This window comes from Centropristis striata, chromosome 18 (assembly GCF_030273125.1).
Source record: "Centropristis striata isolate RG_2023a ecotype Rhode Island chromosome 18, C.striata_1.0, whole genome shotgun sequence".
NCBI lineage: Eukaryota > Metazoa > Chordata > Actinopteri > Perciformes > Serranidae > Centropristis > Centropristis striata.
The window spans coordinates 24,437,743-24,459,830 of record NC_081534.1 but is presented as its reverse complement, the minus strand read 5'-3'; the positions used below and the strand labels follow the sequence as shown (position 1 = coordinate 24,459,830).

Here is a 22,088-nt window from a genome sequence, read left to right as displayed (position 1 = left end):
GTGTTACCTGCAGTGGCTCTACACCCACTCATGAACAAATGCATGTGCACACACACACATATATATATCTTGCCTTAACGGTCACACCTATGCCCAGCAGCATCTTGGCAGCAGGTGTTTGAGAGGACATGCTGTCAAAGTTTGAGTCAGTGTCTCTCTCTTTCTGTTTATTTGTAATTGCCATTTTCCCACCTACGGTGTCCATTGCCCAGCCATCCAAGAAGGTGGATCTCTTTCCGAGTTTCCTCCTGAGAGGTTCCTTCCATTATTTTCTTTATGTCCAAATACTTTTCGTTCCTCTCCCTTGTCTTTTTCAGAGATCTTGGGCTTGGTCTCAAACTGTTTCTATGTAATGTGTGTCTGAATCTACAAAAAAACATGACGTGACTTGACTTGACTCACCAGTCTGTGCGGTAATGATGTCTGGCTGGGGAAACAGGTGTATAATTGTGAAAGAAACAGTGATAAATGAAACGGCACAACTATCACTTTGTTGTAAATGTTTTGTTTTTTTCTTGCTTCTTTCATTTCCTTACATTCTGTTGTTTTCTTTGGTCCCCTGGCTGCCCTGTGATTGCAAGGTGGCGGTCTTCTTTAAACACAGGCCTGGGAAGATCTACCGTATTCTTCTACTACAATACAGGCTGATTAATGAACACCGAACACTAATTCACTCCGCTAAAATTATCAACTGGTTCCAAATTATAGTATTTCTGAGAATGGGGAGAATAAATTGAGGAACTAGGGCTTGTCTTTATACCGAGCTCCACTCACTCACTCACTCACAGAATCTTCTGCTCAACTTTTTTGTGCCTTCTCTTTTTCAGAGTCTAACTATCACTGTGTTTTTTTTCATTGTTCAGTTGCATCCCTCAGTCGGTTAGTCAGCCAACCTGCTCTCTAATCTTCAGGTGTGAATGAGTCACTGTGCAATGGAGCAGATTTATGGCCGCATAGTGTCCATACTGGCACACCTGTGCTGCTTGACAACAACACGAGACTGTAGCAGCCAGAAACATTTAAAGTGAGAGAGCATTTAAAGAGCCTGTCCTTTGATTTTCTGTTCAGCCGTTCTTCAGACTGTTTTAACGCACACACGCTTGTGTTGAGTGTGAGCTCTTGATATCTAAAGGACATATTTTCTCAGTAGTGAATTTAAACAGTCCATAAATAGTGTCGCTTATTTCTCTTCAGGGTTTTTGCTATGATTTTATTTTACCAGTCTCATAGCTTCTTAGGATTTTATGAAAATAAACTAATATGCAAATTGATAGAAATGTTCCTGGACAGGACTGTGTAATTTAGCTGTAATTGGAGGGAAAATTGAGAAAGTATTCAATGGGTACATTTGAATTAATTCCACTGAGTTGCTAGCAAAGCCTAGAGTCATTCACAGGCAATGCACGGCAAGTCAGTTGAACAAGCAGAAATGTGTCTACAAGAAAACAAAATTCAAAATTGATTAATTATGCTAAAAAACTAAGGTATTATTGGAACGGTTATTTCAGAGAAATCTATCTGGAACTAAAAAAACTACTTATAAATTCAGCACAACCAAGGACAACAAACAAAACAAAATCTAATCTATTTGGTGCTTGTACAAGGCTTTGCAAAAACAAAAAAATGCAGTATTACAGTCTATTAAAGGAAAGGCTCACATCTAAGTCTGTCTTTTAAACATTACATTGGAAGAGTTATTGGCCACTGTAATCCTTCCTCCTGTCCATACTGGCCACACAGCGATCCCTTATCAGCAGTTGTGAAAATGCTGCAGAATTCTTTAATTAGTCAAATAAATAAGAGTCATCTTTGTTAGCATAAATTATGTCTATTGAGAGTTGGCTAGTTAGCTCTTTCCTTTGAATAACAAGTTTGTATCTGTAACATTAAATGCTTGATGGGATATTACATCAACGTTTTTATGTGTTGGTAATGTCATGCTTATGGTCCCGTTCACCATTATCTGTAAGATGCAAATAAGCCCCCCTGTTAACAGTTTCCAGATGGTTGGGCCCGAAGACAACCTTGGCAGCAGTTTGCTCCATTGAGCAGTGAGGCTGCATATTTACCTCAGGAATCGACCTCATTTAGACACTGCTAAAGGTTACTGAGTATCTGTCAGTGTAATTGGTCCTCTGTGACTGCAGAGAGGCACGCTATGCTACATTCATTCGTTTCAATTCCCAGTCTCCTAACCAAAGGTACTGTATAGTCCTCTCCCCTCTCACTCTGTTCAGGAAACTCTTGCTTTCTCTTCCTCTGTTTTTGTCATTGTCTCATTAAAGAGTGCTACCCAGTCCTCAGCGGAGAACTAGAAAGCCACTCGGGCAGGTAGTTATTTGGGAAACACTTTTTCAGTGCGATTTCAGAGGCGTCATTGACTTTAAGTGGAGGGCAATGCCGCTTCGGTACTGTACTTTGTGACTTCTTCTTTTATTATTTTACTTTTTTGTGGCTCTTAATAGAAAAAAATATCTTCCTTGGTTAACTTTTGGAGGAATAACATGAAATTTTGCTCCCTTTTGTACAAGAAGACTCTTGTGATCAGCCCCAAGGTCATTGTTTTTCCATGTCGTTCCATAACCCATATCATGAAAACATTTTCTTAGCCAACTTTAAAGATGCATATCTGACACAACCCAATAGTATGGGAGCAATTGATAATTATACTTGAAAAAGTAAACTATATTATAATCAGTTATGATAAACACAGTTAGGTCTGTAGGGAAAGAAGAATCAGTGATCCTGTTCTTTTCTCTATCTCTCTCTGTGTGTGTCTCTCTCTCTCTCTCTCTCTCTCTCTGTCTCTCTTTTTTCTCTCTCTCTCTTTTCTCTCTGTCTCTCTCTTTTCTCTCTCTGTCTCTCTCTCTGTCTGTCTCTCTCTCTTTCTTCTCTCTCTCTCTCTCTGTCTCTCTCTTTTCTCTCTCTCTCCACACAAACACTCACAGAAACATGTACTGTACAAGTCCTTATCTCCATGGTGATACAAAGTCTTGTCTAGTAGAGAGGTAGTGCACCATTATGGACACACACTTACTCAAACTGAAAGTCTTCTCAGCTCTTACATTAATGGCTGCATAAGACAATAGCTGTCATACATTTTTTTCAGTGTCAAGATGTTGATTTTGCAAATATGGTTCTATTTTACATTAATATCTAAGACCCTTCAGGGGAAAATCCACTCTGTGTGGGCTGTGCACGGTCTTTGACAGCTAGGTCAAGTGTAATAAGGCTCATTTTGATGTCACAAAGTAGAAAATCAAACAAGAAAGACACGACTCCCTTGGTTAAGGCAACACGGATTAAACCCTGAAGTCAAGAGAGTATTTTAACCATTTAGCTTTGCGCTTTCCTTAATTTGTGAAACATGCTTTTAAAAAAAGGTCACAATTGATGCAGCGCAGGATACCTCAGCATCTATTCCCTGGTATGAGTCAAATACCAAAAATGCAGGCTTCCTCTGTTTTCTAATGCAGTTGGATCTCAGACCCTCGCTGCCTGGTAAATGCCCACGTATCATACACACCAAATGCTTCCCTGTTTGTCAAAGAAAAAAAAGGAAGCTTTCTGTTACAGATTTGTAGTCTCCAAGCCCAAGCTGACAAGACCTGATGATGACATCATTCTGGCAGAGCAGAGATCATTCTCAATTTCCGCAGGCTGTGTAATATTCACCATGACTCGTGAACTGATCTCTGTGTGTAAAATTGATAAACTTTCCATTTGAGAAAAATGTAGCTGTGAGTCAAATCACTGGCTGCAAGTGGTCTGCTATGTGACCCTGCAGTATGAATTATCAAAAGACTCTAGACTACCCTAGTGCTCTGATATAGCCTCTTTTTTTTAAGCTGGTTCTACTTTTTTGTCTGTATTATGAACATGCAGGCCAAATCTCAGGGAAATATTGTGGTTTCCCATGCTCACTTAATAATGGAGTCTCTTAGGGTACCTAAAGGTTTAATAAGGGATAATCTGTAACTGAGGTTAGATCTCTGTGGTTCTAACTGTTCCGTCCATGTTTGATTCATACTTACCCTTTTTTTCTCTCTCTCTTTTGTTTCTTTCAGTTGCCTTGTTGGTCTCCTCCAGACTGAATTGAGTTCTCCTCTAGCATGGTTGCAACACAGACGGCTTTTTAGAGACTTCAGTTGTTAAAGCTCTCCATCTACACACTTTTTTATAGCTCTGTAAAGGTACAGCATGTCTACATTTTTTTTTATTAAAAAGACTACAAACTTAAGCTCTTGAACTAAGTGTTTTGTGATGAGAATACTGATGCCAATGTTTACTGTTTTATGTAAGGTAAAGGTTACCTTTTTACCTCAGTATTTGATATGAGCATATAAGTTTAAAGCCAGATGCCTTTGAAACATCTCATAAGCCGTAGGGAATTGCTGAAATTCGACACACTTCCTGTAATCGCTACCATTAATTTTACTGGAAACAATTGATTTTAAAGCCTTTGCTGACTATTGATTATTTCATTTTGAGACCTACTCATGTTTTCTTTTCTTTCCTCTTTGTGCAGCGCCAAATGTATCCATGAGACTCTCGTCACTTCACTCAGTGGGCATTATGTTGACCCTAATCTAAACCCATCAGAAACCCATCCCTACCTTTCCCTCCCATCTCCCCTCCCCACACCCTGTCCCATCTCCACCATGACCAGTCTGAAGCGTTCTCAGACAGAGCGCTCGGTTGGCGGCTCAGTGCCGGCTTCTGATGAGTTCTACACCCGCCGTCTGCGACTACCCAATGGAGGGGCACCGCCACCCCGCAGCGAGAGCGCCCACATCTCCTCTTCCTCCACAACGGGCACCAACCCCGGCGTTCCTAAGATGGGGGTTCGGGCGCGTGTTGCTGATTGGCCCCCTAGAAAAGACGGAGGAGGAGGGGGTATTTGGCATATCACCGTGGAAACCGATTCACCCAGCTCTACCAACACCACCAGCTCTTCAGGATCAGGAAGTGGAGATAGAGAAAGACTGGGAGGAGGGGGAGGAGGAGGTGGTGGGGGAGGAGGAGGGAGTGGTGGTAGTGGTAGTGGCGGCAGTGGAGGAGGGGGGGGGTCAGCCGTCACAGCCCACAGCAATCTGTCAGCCAAGCTGGGCCACCTGATAAGCCCGCAGGACTCAAGCATGCTGCGCAACATCCACAACACACTAAAGAACAAGATGCAGATCAAGGGAAAGGACAACCGCTTCCTGTCGCCTGATGGCTATCTTGGCTCTCCTCGCAAAGGCATGAGGCGCATACGCCAGCGGAGTAACAGTGATATAACTATCAGTGAGCTGGATGTGGACGGCAATGAGGGCTGGTCCTTCTCCGGGTGGACACCCATGCACCGCGAGTATGGCAGCACTTCATCCATAGATAAACATGGCGTGTCAGGAGAGAGCTTCTTTGACATGCTGAAAGGATACCAGTCTCATGAGGCCCCTGATCAGCGAAGCCCAGCTCCAGAGAAGCTGACGGAGCTACTCACTGTGGCCCCAATCAAACAGGCTGCCCTGGATCTTCCAGATGGACCTTTAGGTCCAGCCAGAGGTAGTCCTGCCAGTCGGCTGAAGGAACGAGAGAAGCACTTGAAAAGGAGGTCAAAGTCAGAGACAGGTGGGGAGTCAATATTCCGTAAACTGCGCAGTGTGAAGGTGGATGGTGACACATCGAGGGCTGGCTCAGATGCTGAAGATGGTGGCAAAGGGGATGAGAGTGGCCCCCCTCCCAAACCCTGGGCGTGCCAAAAAGGCTTTGCCCATTTTGATGTCCAGTCTCTACTCTTTGACCTCAATGAGGTCATTCATAGTCGGCAATCTGGCTCCAAACGTAAGAACACCACCACCGGCGCCTCGGCTGCTGCTGCTGCTTCTGCTTCGGCTACGTCCTCCCTCTCCTCCAATCAGAGTGGAGTGTATGGGTCACCCTGTGGCTCCCAAGAGGAGCTAAGCAAGGAGGGGGCAGGAGGACATGGTACCAACCCTGCCTTGGACCCTGGTGATGACAAGAGCAACGACCTGGTGCTCAGCTGTCCTTGTTTCAGGAATGAGATTGGGGGAGAGGGAGAGAGGAACATCTCTCCCGCTAAACAGGTAGGTTTTGTGCAAGAATAGAATGTCTAGATTTATAATAAAATGTTTATATAGAGATGGTTATTTGTCTTTTTGAAAAGATAACTCTCTGGGCTCTTCAATTTCAATCTTGAGACTGCAGTCTGTCATATTAATTCCCAAGCTTTCTGGACGATTTGAAAACGCAGAAATTGGAGATGACTTAAAGTCGATTACTGCAATTTTGAAGATGGCCTGGAGATTAAATGTAATAATGGTGTAACATTATGGTTGTCAGCTTACTCGCCTCGCTTTTTTGTGTCTTCAATTCCTCAGCAGGGCAGCATAGGTAGTGGCGGCAGCTCGAGCAGTTCTTCGGGCAGCACAGAGGAAGGACCTTTGGATGCCACTCTCAGTACTCATTTTACCAACGCTGGTGTGGCAGTGCTGGAGGCCCCAAAGGACGGGCCCAGCCAACACGCCGACAGGTCCAAGCGTTACATTGTGGAACATGTTGACCTCGGCACCTATTACTACCGAAAGTACTTCTACCTCAGAGGTGAGCAAAAGAGGATAGTTTGGGCTATTGATAGCTGTTCTTGTCGTTTCGTGGGGAAGTCTGTCTCTGTTTACAAAGGGTGTCATGATTCAAATTCAGAACCAAAAATCTATTGCAATAAACTTTCAATAATTACAAAAATCTTAACAAATATTGCAGTTATATCACTCTTTATACCGTGTAGCCTTTTTAAAGAAGAATAAGAAAATTAGAATGACAGTTGGCAGGGCATAAAACCGATGACTTGTTAAATCGATTCTTGGATTTGAAGAATTGTGACACTCCCGACTCTTGACTGTATACTATATATTTAAATCATTAAAAAATATAGCCATTACTGGCAGAGATGCCATTTTCTGTTAACAGCCAAGCTTCAACTGTTTTCAACAATTGGCACAATATTCAGAACTCATGCAAATCCTGCATTTCACTAGGAACTAGAAGGGCACTCGGAAGAAGGGCCCTCTGCCAAGGCCTTGCTCGATCTAGCAATGTTCATGAAAGTCAAAAATAATTTGTGTATCTGCCACATGATTCGGGTCTCCTCCAAAATTGAATGGTTTCTCCTTGGCCCATGCTACACCCTTTACAAAGTTTCATGCAAATCGGGCCAGAAGGTTGTCCGCAATGCTGCTGACAAACAAACAAGCAAACCAAAACGAAAACATATCCTCCTTGGCGGAGGTAATAAGAGAAAAATTGACAAGCAGGAGGAAGCATTGGTGAAGTCGTTTTTTCAATGCAAGGGCGATTTTTGTTTTCAGGTTTTTATTACATCAGACCAGTAGAGTTGAGCTTTAAAATGAGTGGCAAAGCTGTCGTTTAATTTCCCAAGGTCTCTTTCACATCTTCCCTTTCTGTCCATCTCTGCATGAAATCCCAATCCTCCTCACCCCTAGAACACTGGAACTACCTGGGCGTAGACGAGAACCTGGGCCCGGTGGCAGTGAGTCTGAGGAGGGAGAAGCTGGATGAGCACAAGGAGCATGGCCAGCAGTACAACTACAGGGTCATCTTCAGAACGAGCGAGGTACACATCAATTACATTTTCTTCCTGATATATAGTGTGTTGTATTAACTTGTCGGTTGCTGTCTTATTGAGCTATCCATTCACCAGGATGTACTGTATTTGTTGTTGTGGCATAAATCCTCATCATAAATTCCCAGATGTGTCAACATTTAGTACACTCTGTACCAATTTGTGTGGGAGTAATATAAGATCAGCCTTGCTTACTGAAAAGCTTCATCTCAAGGTTGTCACGTATGGCTCAAGACCTCAGATGCTACCGCAGCATTCCTTAATACCACTTTGAATTATTGCATGATTGATTGAATTCTTTGTGTATTGTAATGTCTCCCATCTGTCTATTCACTGTGCTCAATCTGCAGTTCACACTGATCGGATATCTCGTGTGAATCCCCCCTGGCTTTGCTGCCATCCCCTCCTATAGACACACTAGAGCGAGAGATCCGTGTCCCATTCTCTAAGGCTGAACGCCCACCTACCATCTTTGTCAGCCTTCTTCTGTGAAGGACTGAGCTGTGCCATTTCGCAGCTAAACGAGACTAAAATAGCGCCAAAGGTATTTGAGTAGAGAAAGAAGAAGAGGGAAAGAACGCTCTCGTATTAAAGAGCACCATGAGTAATAGCCCTTCCAATCCCTTGGGATGACGCACGACCCACTGTGCTGTGTTTTCCTCTATTTTCTTACCTTCTCCTGACTCCCTCTCTCCTCTCTAATTGCTATTTTCAGAACAGGGAGCAGGGTAGGTATATATATATATATATGTATGTATGTATATATATATATATATATATATGTATATATATGTGTATGTATATATGTGTATGTATATATGTATATATATGTGTATATATGTGTATATATATGTGTATATATGTGTATATATATGTATGTATATATGTATATATATGTGTATGTATGTATATATATATATATATATATGTATATGTATATATATATGTATATGTATATGTATATATATATGTATATGTATATATATATATGTATATGTATATATGTATATGTATATGTATATATATGTGTATGTATATATATATATGTATATATATGTATATATGTGTGTCTGTGTGGGAGTGAGTGGGAAGCTCTGGGGTTGAAGAGATAAGTCCAGTGTCCACCGAAGACAGCTACTGTCCTCTCTTCAGAGTACTTCTCTTCAGTTTGTGTAAACTTGAGGGTGTTGGCAGTAACCTTGGGCCTTCGAAACACTTTGCGAAAGACACACAAAACGTATAAGTGATTCTTAAGAGCCATGGGACCACTACGGATATCCAGCTGTTTTTATTTGTTGATAATGGATATTCAGGTCCTGGTCCTCCTCCAGTCCTCTTGATTTATTCATGGATGTCCTCCTCGAATGTGTTTCAGCCTCAAGCCTCAGAGAGTCTTTATAGTGGAAACTACAGCAGCAAAAAACTTAGATGCATTCTTTAATACCTCTTAGCCAGACAGTTCTCCACATGTTGCTTTCTCTGCAGTAGTAGAGAACATGCTATGACAGAATCCATTTTTTAAATATTTTATAGAGAAAATTATTGATTTCATGAACGATCTTGTGCCCATGATGCATCGATGGCCATTATTATCTTGAAAAGATAGAAAAGAGCCCTTTAATGCTGTAAATCGATTTTTACTGCACAGGCCTTTAAGCCTCAACACAGGCTTTTTTGTGCAGTTTTACAAACCGTGTTCTACTGATGGCTGGACAGCTAGTTCTGCTTTTGTTGCAGCGATAGGGGGATTTTCACACCAACACACTGCAGAAAGGGAGGGAGCCTTTGTTTAGAACCAATAGAAGAATTATCAAAGCAGTAAATCAACTAAGCTACAATAAATCTGCTTCTGTTGTTGTGACCAAGTATCTGCAACACTGCAGTGTAATATTCTGTAATATTAAGTAGTTGAAAATGCATGCAACAAATTGTATTCAGTAGTTGTGATAGTATTTGAGAAACCATCAAGTATTTGACACCATTCAGTGGAGAAAAAGATTGAAAATGACTTTAGACCAATCATGCAATCCCAGGGCCAACACCAAAACCTGCATCCCAAAAAATAAATACATTTTTAAAATTAATTGTATTTGAGGTTATTGTTTTTAATGCTGTTTCCAGTTGGAACCAGAACCAGATAACTGCATGTGTGTTGTGCATTTACTCACATGCACAAAGGCATCTGTTTTATAGACAAAGATGAAGAAAATGAAGTTGATTGTTCGGTGAAAAGTTTGACTTACCAGCCAACATAAAAAAAATAATGAGAATATGAATCGACTGACAAAGAATTCATCATTAAGCTGATGTATGAACTAGAAAGTATCCCTCTCAAAAATATGAAAAAACAAGTTACTAAAAGTAGCAACAATATTTTCAGTTTTGGCAGTGAAGAGCTGATGTCATGTTGACAGCCTGGCAACCATTTTTAGAAAGTTAGTGTTTAGTCCTGAGTTGTTTCTCAACAATTTGCACATGCACATCTGAATGTGCATGTGTTTATTGAATTTATTGTGCTTCTGTTGAGTATTAGAGTAGTATATTATTATGAATATGTAGTGTAATGTGTTGAATTGGATTTGTACTGTAATCAGGGCACCATTGGAGATGAGATCTTGCTCTCAATTGGCCCTCCCTGAATAAATAAAGGTGAAATTAAATTAAATGAACAACACAAGCTTTATGATATCACAATGAGTTTTCCCTGTATGATTTTGATTATTAACAATACAACTGCCATAAAAAGACAGCACACCAAGACAATGCAGGTCACTGAAATTGCAATAACCAACTCAAGCTCAAGAATAATTAGTAAAACTATGTGGTTACAGTATATTTGAGATATTATTTAACTTGCTATAAAAGTAGTTTCCACAGTTTCAAAGTACATTTAAAGAGCTCAAGAAAGCAGTTGTTGTCCTGATCCTTGCATTTGCTTTTTCCCCTCTCACTCTGGCTGTGCTGTCTCCAGCTGAACACCCTGAGGGGCTCCATCCTGGAAGATGCAGTACCTTCCACATCCAAGCACGGTCTCGCTCGAGGCCTGCCCCTCAAAGAGGTGCTGGAGTACCTGGTGCCTGAGCTCAACGTCCACTGCCTGCGCCTGGCACTCAACACACCGAAGGTCACTGAGCAGCTAATGAAGCTGGATGAGCAGGGGGTAAGGAAATTCACTTTTGCTGTGAATAATCCCTTTAAGAGCTCATACTGGGAGATATCCTTGTATCCATTTTAGTAAAAAGAACATATTACTCAGACTTCATACCGTCATCCTTAAAAATATGATCCATTCATGATAATTCTTTGAACTAAAGACACAACTATCCCTGACATTTTCCTGTACTATGTACAGCAAATTATTTTTATGTGTTTTATGAATCATTTTTATGTGTAGGCGTTATTTTTCCCAAAGGGGGATGTCTCATTGTGTAGCAGAATTATTTATTATTAATTTTATGTTTTATTTGCGCTTCAATTTATCCATTCACCCCCACAGACTATTATGTGGGATTCAAGTAGAGAAACTCCTTCGCATATCAGCCCACGCACATAAACACACACATCGACCTTAAAAAGGAGAAAAACACAAAACAAGCTCTTTGATACTCGTGCTCCCTGATGCAATCATCAAAAGCTGAACCTCTGAAAATGTCAACATGATTTCTCTGGAAAATGGCACCGCGATCACCGCCGAACAACCCAAGGTGGTTATTCTTAAAATGCCAACATGAGTTCTCCCTAAAATGTCAACACGGTTACTCTTACGTGATTTTTACACGGTTATATACGTGTGTCTCATTGCAATGATATCGCTATTCTCCATAGTTGAGTTTCCAGCGTAAAGTGGGGGTGATGTACTGCATGGCGGGCCAGAGCAGCGAGGAGGAGATGTACAACAACGAATCGGCTGGACCGGCGCTGGAGGAGTTCCTTCATCTGCTGGGGGAGAGGGTTCGACTCAAGGGCTTCACCAAGTACCGGGCCCAGCTGGACGCCAAGAGTACGTACACGTCCAGCATATTCCTGCATTAAATAGTGTCATAAATTAAGAAAAATTATATTAACGTTAGTGTTTTTTAGCACCAACATGAGTGTCAGCCTCAGGGTGTCGGAGTACACGGGAACACTCTCTTCTAGGAGAGCATATGGCCTCTGAAGTGAAAGACTCCTTCATAATTGGTGTTGTTTACAGACACAGATAGTTGAATCCACTGTGAGTAAACCTGCTAAGTGTGCCATCTCTTGTTATGTGCAAAGAACACACCAAATATACACAACAATACTACTTATTCAGTACATGCCGTCTCACATGATCACTTTTAGCAGTAAAATGAAGCCTCTTTTTGTCCCTTTTTTGTTAATAAATCAGACCCCAGATGTTTAAAACACTTCTCCCTCCCGCCCCACAGTCTCCGTCTGCTTTAGTCCCCCCTGGCTCCCTTTCAGTGATTCTTCTGTTTTCTTCTTATGCACTGCCTTAAAAACAAACGTTCTTTTAATTTCATGTGACAGATGGCCTTTGGTGTCGGGTTGTTCTATTAGGGAAACTGATCCAACTTGTGTTCTCTGCTCCTCTACGACCTCTGCGTTTGCTATAGAGAAGATTGATGTCTACATCGTTTCTGCTTTGATATTTAACTCTATACTATTCTGATATCATTTAAGTCACTCCCTATCATGCTCTGAAAGAAAAAAACGCTGTCACTTTTCCCAGGACATGTAATAAAAGCTTCAGTAGTCTGTAGTAAATTAAATACAGCCATGGAAAACACTCCCTATAGAAGGAGTGTAATTAATTGAGGTAATCTAGCTAGGTTAAGTATGGCCTTTTAAACACCTTGTGACTGTTTTGTTCTCTGAGTAGAGCACATCAATACACTGTGGAGGTGGTTATTAACATGCAGTGGCTCTCTTTAGGGCCAGAGCCTCTTAGCAGCTCAGGGAACACAGGGCCATCCGATCTGCATTTTGCAGCAGGGGAAGGCGGGGAACAGAAAGATAATATTTGGTTATACTTGAAGTATGGTAGTTTATAATGGAAATGTTTTAGAGAATTAATACAAAGTATAATTTTCAGTCGACTGTCAATGTTTAAACACTTCTTCATATCTTATAGCACCAGTTGTTTGTGAAAAAGCATGTTTAGGGTTACAAAATACAACTTTAATTGGTAAAGATTCAGCTCTTAATCAGACAATAGTTTTAATATTGTATAGCTATAGTTTCAGGATGATTTTACACTGGTAAAATTCTCACGTTTCAATTCCTGGGTGTGGACCCAGAAACCAAACACACCTCAAGAGAATGACCAAAGATTGGTCAGGGCTATAACCATGTTCTCAGGAAAAGAATGTAGTTTTTTTTCTGTGTTCCAAAGCATGAGGAATTAACATATAATAAGTAATTATATCTCCATCAGCTGATTCAACGGGCACCCACTCCATGTACACGACCTACAAGGACTATGAGATCATGTTCCATGTGTCTACAATGCTGCCCTACACACCCAACAATAAGCAACAGGTAGGTTAATTAAAAGGCTCACAGCTGCAACTCTGAAGACTCGAATCCATTTTATGGCATATCCAGATTGTATCCAGATTCATTTAAGAACATTGGGAGAGCAGAAAACCAACACATAAAACCCTACTTTTACACATCGTATCCAAACCAAATTTGGAAGGTGGTTTGAAATTCCAATTGGATTTCTATAGATGTATCTTATTCTGGGCTCTCCACATTAAAATTGGATTTAAAAGTGTCTTTTTGGTCCTACACACCAAGCCTGCCAAACATCTCTTGGTGCATTCTGAAATTGGCAAGCCACCTATTGTCATCAAAGGTCCCAAGGACTAGATGTTCCCACCAGTCGGCACCAGATCGTACAGATGGCTGCCACCCGCCATGACTGCAGCATGGATCATTGCAATGTATACCAGCCTCCTCTGTTCACTGCACCACAACATGACAGCGCAATTCTTTGGAATGAATGAATGAATGATGGAGCTCCAGTGACAAATTCAGTCACAAAGCTTAAAATACAGAACTTTCGCAGTGTAGTGTTTTATTTTAAGTTAACTGTGGTTCAGAAGTTTTAATTGTTTTGTTGTTTTTTCTATATATCTAATTTAGTATTGCTCAATATCTAACGCTACTTTCTCCCGCTGTCTTTTCCAGTTACTGCGGAAGCGTCACATTGGGAATGATATCGTCACGATTGTGTTCCAGGAACCCGGGGCGCTCCCCTTCACCCCCAAAAACATCCGCTCACACTTCCAGCACGTCTTTGTGGTTGTGCGTGCCCACAACCCGTGTTCTGAAAACAGCTCCTACAGGTGAGATGTACTCATGTATGTGTATGTATTTTATTCTTTTGGGTTTCTAGCCCTCCTGTAGTGTGTTTATTGGGGCTCTCAGCCCCAATAGTACCATGTCAGCCTAGTAACCTTCAGTACAGTGTATATCTATCTGCCTACAATAGCTGATCGTAAAATGCCAATACTTGAGTCCACAAGTGGGGCACGAGTGTGTCTGTGTGTGTGTTTCACACACTGAAAACGGAATGAAAGAAAGCCTATTAGCAAAGTAATTATTTAGCTGATGGCTTTTGAAATGAGAATTTAGTGGTTCTTGCTGATTTTCTTTAAGGCAGTAAAATGGAATTAGACTGTAGATTGTTACTTTTGTGTTTGGTGTTTTAATCATCAGCACAGATAAAAACAATTACTTTATGAGTTTTTGTTCAATTGTGATGATACATTCGAAGCATTTTAAATATGAGGTGATTGTTATTATCAATCTGAAACAATCCTTGTTCAATAGGTGGTTGTTTCATATTAAAGCAAGTGCAGCAGATGTGTTTTGAAAAAGTTTAGATTAATAATATGAACTTTTACCTAAAGTATGCATGACTTTTCTTCATGGATCACTTTCCGCCACTGCTGAAACAATAACGCTCTTATCTGTTGCTTCAAATGGTCGTCCATCTCTCATTGCCTTCGCAGTTCCACCTCTCCATCACAGAGTAGGCTGTGAGTGTTGAGAGCCCTCTCTACAGCTCACGATTTATTACCACATTGTCAGAGAGATGTGTAATATGAAATGCAATGTGCCAGCCTGGGCTCATTTTTAAGAAATAATGAACTTTCTGCCTGTTCAGCTGTGAAGGACATTTCATTCTTTGTTTATTCCTGCTTCTGTCTGTTATCCAGTTTTTCTGTCATTCTCTCTTATCTTGTTCTCTATGACTCGTCCGCTCTCTCCCACTAATGGCTGTTTTAATTGCTGTCTGAGCACATTGTGTGAGGTCTTAATTGTCCCCCATGGGGCAACTGCGTTACTGAGCAACAACACACACACACACACAAACAAAGAGCCCAGCAATAGAGCGAATATAGAGCAAATACTATTTACACGTGCCTTCTGTGATTCACAAATGTAAATGAAGTTTGCTGGAGTGAAAACTAATTTCTCTCACACACTTTAGAGGTGAAACGACTTAAACATCAGGTTTAATTTCTGTTTCATAGTCACTACAGGGAATTGGACTATGAGTCATTACGTCTTAAGTAATGTTGACCTCAATGCTTTGAAGCTTTGCTGTGTAGTTTTGTGGAAATTCACACACATGGAAGGGAAACATAGCACACTTCGTTGTTGTATTGAGAACAAATCTGCCCTTTAAAGCAGTGGCTCCCAAACTTTTTTTAAACCACCGTGTCCCTTTTTAAAAAAATAACATTTTTTGTTTTTGCACCCTGAGCCAACAGTTCCCATTATAACATGCATATATGTACACAGATGGTTATTGGTTTAAACCTCTTAGATACCACAGACGGGCCAGTAAGTCTGTCATTATAAACTCATGCTGTGTGACCAAACATTTGGCCAAACACTATTGCATTACATGGAAAAAGGAAAAGTCATATTATGAGTTATGAGTAGGATTAGATAAGATATTCCTTTTATTAGTCCCACAAAAAGGAAATTTTCAGTGTTACAGCAGAACACTATGACCAAAAATATAAAGAAGCATAAATAAAATAACAATAAATAGTTAACAAGAGATATAAACAACTCATATGAAAGTATTAACAGGGGTTAAATGGTGTGATAAATGTTTGTTGAATCAAAAGTGTTTATTTATATAGCTCCTTTCAAGAGCAGAAGTCACAAAGTGCTTCACAATATAAAACTTAATGGCAATTTAAAAAGACACAATGGCAGTTATAAATACAAGCATCCAGTTAAAAACATAAGAAGCACTAAAAAAGTAATAAAAATCAAGTCTAAACAAGTGGATTTTGAGCAGCTTTTATAAAAGTCTCCAAAGAGTCCACAGATGTTAAGTCCAATGGGAGTGAGTTTCCACAGTTTGGGAGCTACAACCTTGAAAATACTATATTTGTATAAACACTGTGTAGCATAGGTTGAGTGATTAGTTAAACTTCATGTTCACTATTCTGAGAATATGCTCATGATTGGATTGCACATATACTCTAATAATCTGTAGAACATTTAGGAATGAAGGGAAACAGTTAAATTGTACTCTATGCAATCTGTAGCTGAACATCCAATCAAAGTGTTACCTTATTATCTGTTATATTTATATTATATAATACCCCTCTCATGCAATGATGTCTCAATGGCTGCAGTCCAAATGGTTTTTATTTAAGATATCACAGCTACTGTATGTTTACCAAAAATGATGGTGTTTTCCCTTGAATGACTGAATTGGCATTGTGTCATTGTAAACAAACACATGTTGAAAAATAAAAGCAAAGCAATACAACAATTCAGTGCAGGATGCTTGCATATGTTTCATGACACAGATGCCAATATAGTATTTTTTTTCACTTAGATACATCATCACAATTAAGAGACTAATACTCAGCAGACAAGCATCAGATAGTACAAGGTTATGGTGACACTGAACGTGACTCCCATTGAACGTGTGTGAAAAATGATTCACTTCCTTGCACAGATTGGTTCAAGTCAGATTATGACAATTTTTATGACGTTTTTAAGGTACACCTGAATCTTCTCTGTGCAGTCTACTGCAAATTACAATCCCAAAAAGTTAGGGTGCTGATATATAAGGTTTATATATTGACATAATATGTTTTTGTCTTTTTTTATTTACATGCTCCAACTTGCCCCAAGAGTTGACAATGACATAAAATAAAAACAAATTCTATTAATTCACATTAAAATCAGTTTCAGGGTCCGTAGGTATTAGCCTCACAAAATTTCTAGCAAAAAAAAAAAAATCTAATACTAAGCCTAAATTACTATTTTCTCCCATGTTAGAATATCCAGCATATATTTTCCTGAATCCATTCTCTGAAGGAAGGTGTAATTTTCTGACCTCTGTTCCCATTTCTTGAGCACATAATAGCCAGAAAAGTCACTACGCAAACCTGTAATTCCATGTAACACAAATGGTTCCTACTTTGCGGACGAGTTGTCACAAGTAGACAAAAACACGTTATATGTACCTTCCCCACAGTACACCTCTTAGCCACCCACTCCAATAGGTATTGACATGTTCTTTTTCTTGCCCTGCCTCAGTGGGCAGCAGGTCGTGGATACTGGAAGAGCGGAGCTGCCCACACACAGGATATTTATAAGACCACAAATCACTAAAACCACAGGAATGTGCACTTTCATTTCTACTGCCAAACCTCCTGCCACGAGGATCACACAGCAGCCACACAGCACAACAATCCCCGTTGCACTACATTTTTTCTTTCCCTCTCCCTCTCTGGCTTTCTCACCCTCTTTTCTCATTCAATCTCTTTTTTTGTGTCATTCATTTTTTTTAATATTCTCTCTGCCTTGTTCTCTTGGCTTTTATATACCTCTACCTTTTCTCTCCCTCCATCACTGCTCTCCGTCCTGCGTGAGTCACAGGTCTATGGTTGACTGACTCACAGGTGTTTGAGATCAGTACAAGTGCTTTTAGAGCACCAGCGTAATGTATTGAGCGATGTTTGTAGTGATGGAGAAGAATAAGAATAAAAGGTCGCATTTTATTTTAACCATTTGTTAAGCCTGCTTATAACCACTTCAGCTGCTCCTCTTTGAAAAACCCTGCGTGATTCATTTGTCATCTACAGAAAAGCCGGTGAATATTGCCTCAAGAGTATGTCGCTTACTTTGTACTTCGTATGGGCTGTCATTTTAAAAATTAAGATTTTTTTATGCTAGTATCCTGCAAAGTAAAAGGTAGTTAAAAGGACAATTCTGGTGTATTTTTGTCTTATTTTGTTGGTGACATTTTCAACATTTTCTGTACTTGTGCAATTCAACTAGACCAGTGTAATTAAAGTGAACTAGAAAGCACCAAACACGTCTTTTGTAGCACATAAATACTCATATTGCATGCTGCAATGACATCTGCTTACATCTGGTTTTCAAAGTATCAGTACTATTCTAACTTCGGTGCAGTATATTGCCATATTAAGTGCCATTTTACATGCATTAACTGTTTATTAGGACACTTGTGCTCAGAGGAAACAAGCTGTAAACAACACTGACATGTCAGTTTTTAAGTTACTATATAGTGATCTTTGTACACATCCAGCAAAAACAGCAACATTAGCATTCATTTGTAGTCAACTTCTTGGCCACCTGATTAATATAAGTCTAATATTCAGTTTCCTTTTTAGCTCTGATTTGTTTCCACAAATTCCTGAAAATTATTGTGCTCTTTAGCTGCTTAGTCGCTAACTTTGTCTGTCTGTCATTGGTGGTGGGCACCAAAAGACTGTACAATTGTCCCATTAACAGTTGTTTGATGCTGGGTTTCTGGATAAAACAAACAGTTAATTTGCATGTAATAGATGCAATCTGGGGTCTTGCTGCTTCTGTTTACTTTTGTTGTGCATTGTGCAACTCCCTTCCATTGATGATCCATGATCCATGTTGATCCATGATTGCATTTGATCTGCTCAAAACTGGTGGAAACGAGGCTGATTTGCTAGATAGCCCCAAGTTTCCCTTAATCCTGAATAGAACTGTTTCCAAAAACCAGAGCTAATTTGATGAAAAATTGGGTTTTAGAGTAATACTACAGACTGATGAACTATGAACCGACAGTGTAATGCAATTTTCTTTTCAACGGTTTTAATAATTCTCCATAAAGGCAGTAATAAGGAAAACATGGATCAGATTGAAAATATACAAGCTGTTGTATGAAAAAAGACACAAATACCTTCCACTATAGCTGCAGGGATGTTTGTTTGTATGATCCTCCACCTACACATGTGTGAACACGTAACCTAACATCACCTTCTTGTTTATGTCCATGACCTTTCAGTACACTTGCCAAGTGGGAAATGCAAGCAACATTTTTGATATACTAGTGACTACTGAGGGCATTCCCAGCATTAATTTATCAACACAATATCATAAAAGTCTGTGCTTTCACTCTCCAAGGCAATTTCAGATGGAATTTTTTTCCCTCTCTTACCTCTATCTGTCACAACAACAAGGAAAGGTGGGAAATAAAGTGTCAACAATTTGACGGTTAGTATAATTGAACACCACGCGTCTCTGGTGAGGACAGGGCTATCTCTGAGGTATGTTTAGTAATATGTGGGTGGCATTTTGACTTTAGTTGCTTATTAGACAAGGCGATTAATCTTGATGACAACATAGGTGCTGATGCATGTCAGCAGGGAGGCGAGTGGGATAAGGGCGCCGACTTCCTGTGCTACTCTCGTTAGCAGGTAATTATCACCTGAAAGAGGATCTGCGATCGAGCTCATTTGGTCATGATGAGGTGGAGACATGGACAGGTGACCCATGTGGAGACTTTGTGCTTTTTTTGGTCATAAAAGACCATTTCAGGGCACTGCTCACTTTTTTTGCCAGCTCCTTGAGCCTGAGATATTCAACAGATCAGGTTGTAGGTCTGTTTGTCTCACAAAACAGAGAAAAAAACTGTTTTTTTCCAGTAAGCAATAATTTCCAGATCCTTTCAGAATCTCCCACACAGTCCTCCTTTCTCAGACACATTTTCCTTTCCCCTCACTCTGGGTTTTCGGGGCCTTTGGGCAGGAGATTTGGAATAGTACTCTCCCCTCATTCTCCTCCTCCTCCTCCTCCTCCTTGACTCTCCTTCCTCTCCATGGCTGCTCAGCGGAGTTCCTGACATACCAGACGGGGCAAACAGCCTCCGATGGCCATTCCAGAGACTTAATCAAAGGAAAAGGGGGTTTAGAGAAGGGAGGGGGAGAGCAAGGAAAACAGGGAGATATAGGACATGAAAATAAAGAACTTGCTGCAGTATTAGGTAAAGGAAAATATACATGGCCTCCACACAAAAGCAAATGTCTTCATACTTATTATGTAGCAGCATTTTGACAGATAAAGATGAACCAAAAATATCATTTTTGAGGATAAAGTTGGAGACTGGAACATGGTCTGTCGCCTTCTCTGTTTTTCAATCCACTCTAAATGTTTTTGTTGTCGTCCTGACAGATGATACACCAGTCGAGATTTGTGCCTTTTATGTTCCCATACTTGAGTGAGCAAACCGCATGATGCTTTATATCAAACACGAACTCTGGCAGCATTTCTTTTTCTGCTTTTAAATCTTAATGACATAAATACTTGCCTGGCTGTTATATGAAATTCGGAGTAGATTTACGGTTTAATAAAACATTGAGTCTAAGCCATGTGATCTATGATGTCTGAACAAAGAAACCACCCCAAATTGACCAAGTTGTTGGTCAATAATGGAACAACTAATTTGTTAACCATCAATTCTGTTCCTCTCCCTGTAGTGTGTCTGTCACTCGGTCCAAAGACGTGCCCTCTTTCGGTCCCCCTATCCCAGAAGGCGTGACCTTTCCCAAGTCCTCTGTGTTCCGGGACTTCCTGCTTGCCAAGGTCATCAACGCAGAAAACGCCGCCCACAAGTCACACAAGTTCCGCGCCATGGCCACCCGAACGCGCCAGGAGTACCTGCGCGACCTGGCTGAGCGCCACACCACCAGCACACCCATCGACCCCTCCGGAAAGTTCCCGTTCATCTCACTCGCCCATAAGAAGAAAGAGAAGAGCCGGCCGAGTGTCGGGGCAGAGCTGCGCAGCCTGGGCGGCGTGACCTGGCTGGTCCACGTCGAGGATCATGGGACCGGAGGAGAACTGGAGGCCCTCCTGGCCATCTCCAATGAGTTCCTCATCCTGTTGGACCAGGAGGCCAAGGCCGTGGTGTTTAACTGTGCCACTAAGGACGTGATTAGTTGGACGCTGACCAGCCCTGCGTCTTTGCGGATTTTCTATGAGCGGGGAGAAAGTGTGTCTCTGAGGAGTATCAGTAATAACACTGAGGATTTCAAAGAGGTGGTCAAACGTCTAGAGGTGAGCACACACACACACACACACACACACACACACCAATACATCACATAAGTGAATGAATATTTAAAACCTGTCCTCTTTGGCAGGGCATCGTTCAAAAATACCAGTAACCTTAAATAGATTCCAATAGCAATAAGGTACTTAATTTGATAATTGTGTTTTTATGTAATTCAATCTCATATCAATGGAAGCATTCAATTGCATAAACTGTCACTGCACTCCTCCCCACATATATCAATTTTACACTAATACAATATACGCCGAACCACCAACTCTGTCAAATACACCACACTTGACTTCACCACACCACAGATTATTTTGGATTAGATTAGCTTGGTTGTAGCTGTCACACATTGCATGACACCAAAGGCTTGCTGTGATTGGCTGCCAGATTTTTTTTTAGATCTGGGTACTAGCTGATGTCACAAGAACTGATACTTTGTTAGCAAATTGATGCCTAACTTCTGGAAACGATATGGTACTTGTTTTACTACCAAAAGTCTGCCGGATGAAGAATGGGTTTTTAAAAATTGGATAACAACAAACTTCCAAGGGTATTGGTATCAGCTGCTAAGTTTCTGGCATTGTGACATCCCTACTTGGTACAAAAATGATTGAATACAGGTATTGTTTTATTAAAGCTTCAATACTACTTGGTACTGGGTTATTTCAATCTCAAACGTGTCAAGTCAGATAAAACAAGATATACTTTATTATCCCTGAGACAAAAAAATTATTGGGCAATACCAATTCCCAGCCTTACTGTTCTCGCTTGTATTATGTCATTTGTTTGTTCTGTTTTCACATTTCTATCAATGATTGCCATTTGTTGTTCTTCCCGTCCTCAGCTGTGGTAGCTGAGGGCATGGCAACTACACATTGAAAATCAAATTAGGTCAGTTGGTGCCGAGTTGATTTGCCAAGAGAATTAACATAATGTAGTTTGTCAGGGTCAGCAAAATGTCCCTGTAGCCAAATGGGTGGTACTACGCCCACTGCTAACTTAAACCAGACTCCATGTGGTTGGTAAGAGACTCTGAGTAAGACAAAAGATTGGCTGAGGTGACATACA

The 22,088-nt window shown here is 40.6% G+C and overlaps 1 protein-coding gene across 5 annotated transcripts in view; it reads left to right on the top strand.

Moving 5' to 3' along the window:
- sipa1l1 (signal-induced proliferation-associated 1 like 1) overlaps nt 1-22,088 on the top strand; it is an 88,903-nt gene that overhangs the window by 41,283 nt on the left and 25,532 nt on the right. For all 5 annotated transcript variants that reach the window (XM_059355780.1, XM_059355779.1, XM_059355777.1 and 2 more), the window contains 9 exons: nt 4,068-4,193; nt 4,529-6,089; nt 6,384-6,606; nt 7,506-7,636; nt 10,617-10,805; nt 11,471-11,645; nt 13,065-13,168; nt 13,823-13,980; nt 20,437-21,016. In XM_059355780.1, the coding sequence (XP_059211763.1) occupies nt 4,662-6,089; nt 6,384-6,606; nt 7,506-7,636; nt 10,617-10,805; nt 11,471-11,645; nt 13,065-13,168; nt 13,823-13,980; nt 20,437-21,016 (2,988 nt within the window). In that variant the 5' untranslated portion in view covers nt 4,068-4,193; nt 4,529-4,661. The remainder of the gene's footprint in view (nt 1-4,067; nt 4,194-4,528; nt 6,090-6,383; nt 6,607-7,505; nt 7,637-10,616; nt 10,806-11,470; nt 11,646-13,064; nt 13,169-13,822; nt 13,981-20,436; nt 21,017-22,088) is intronic.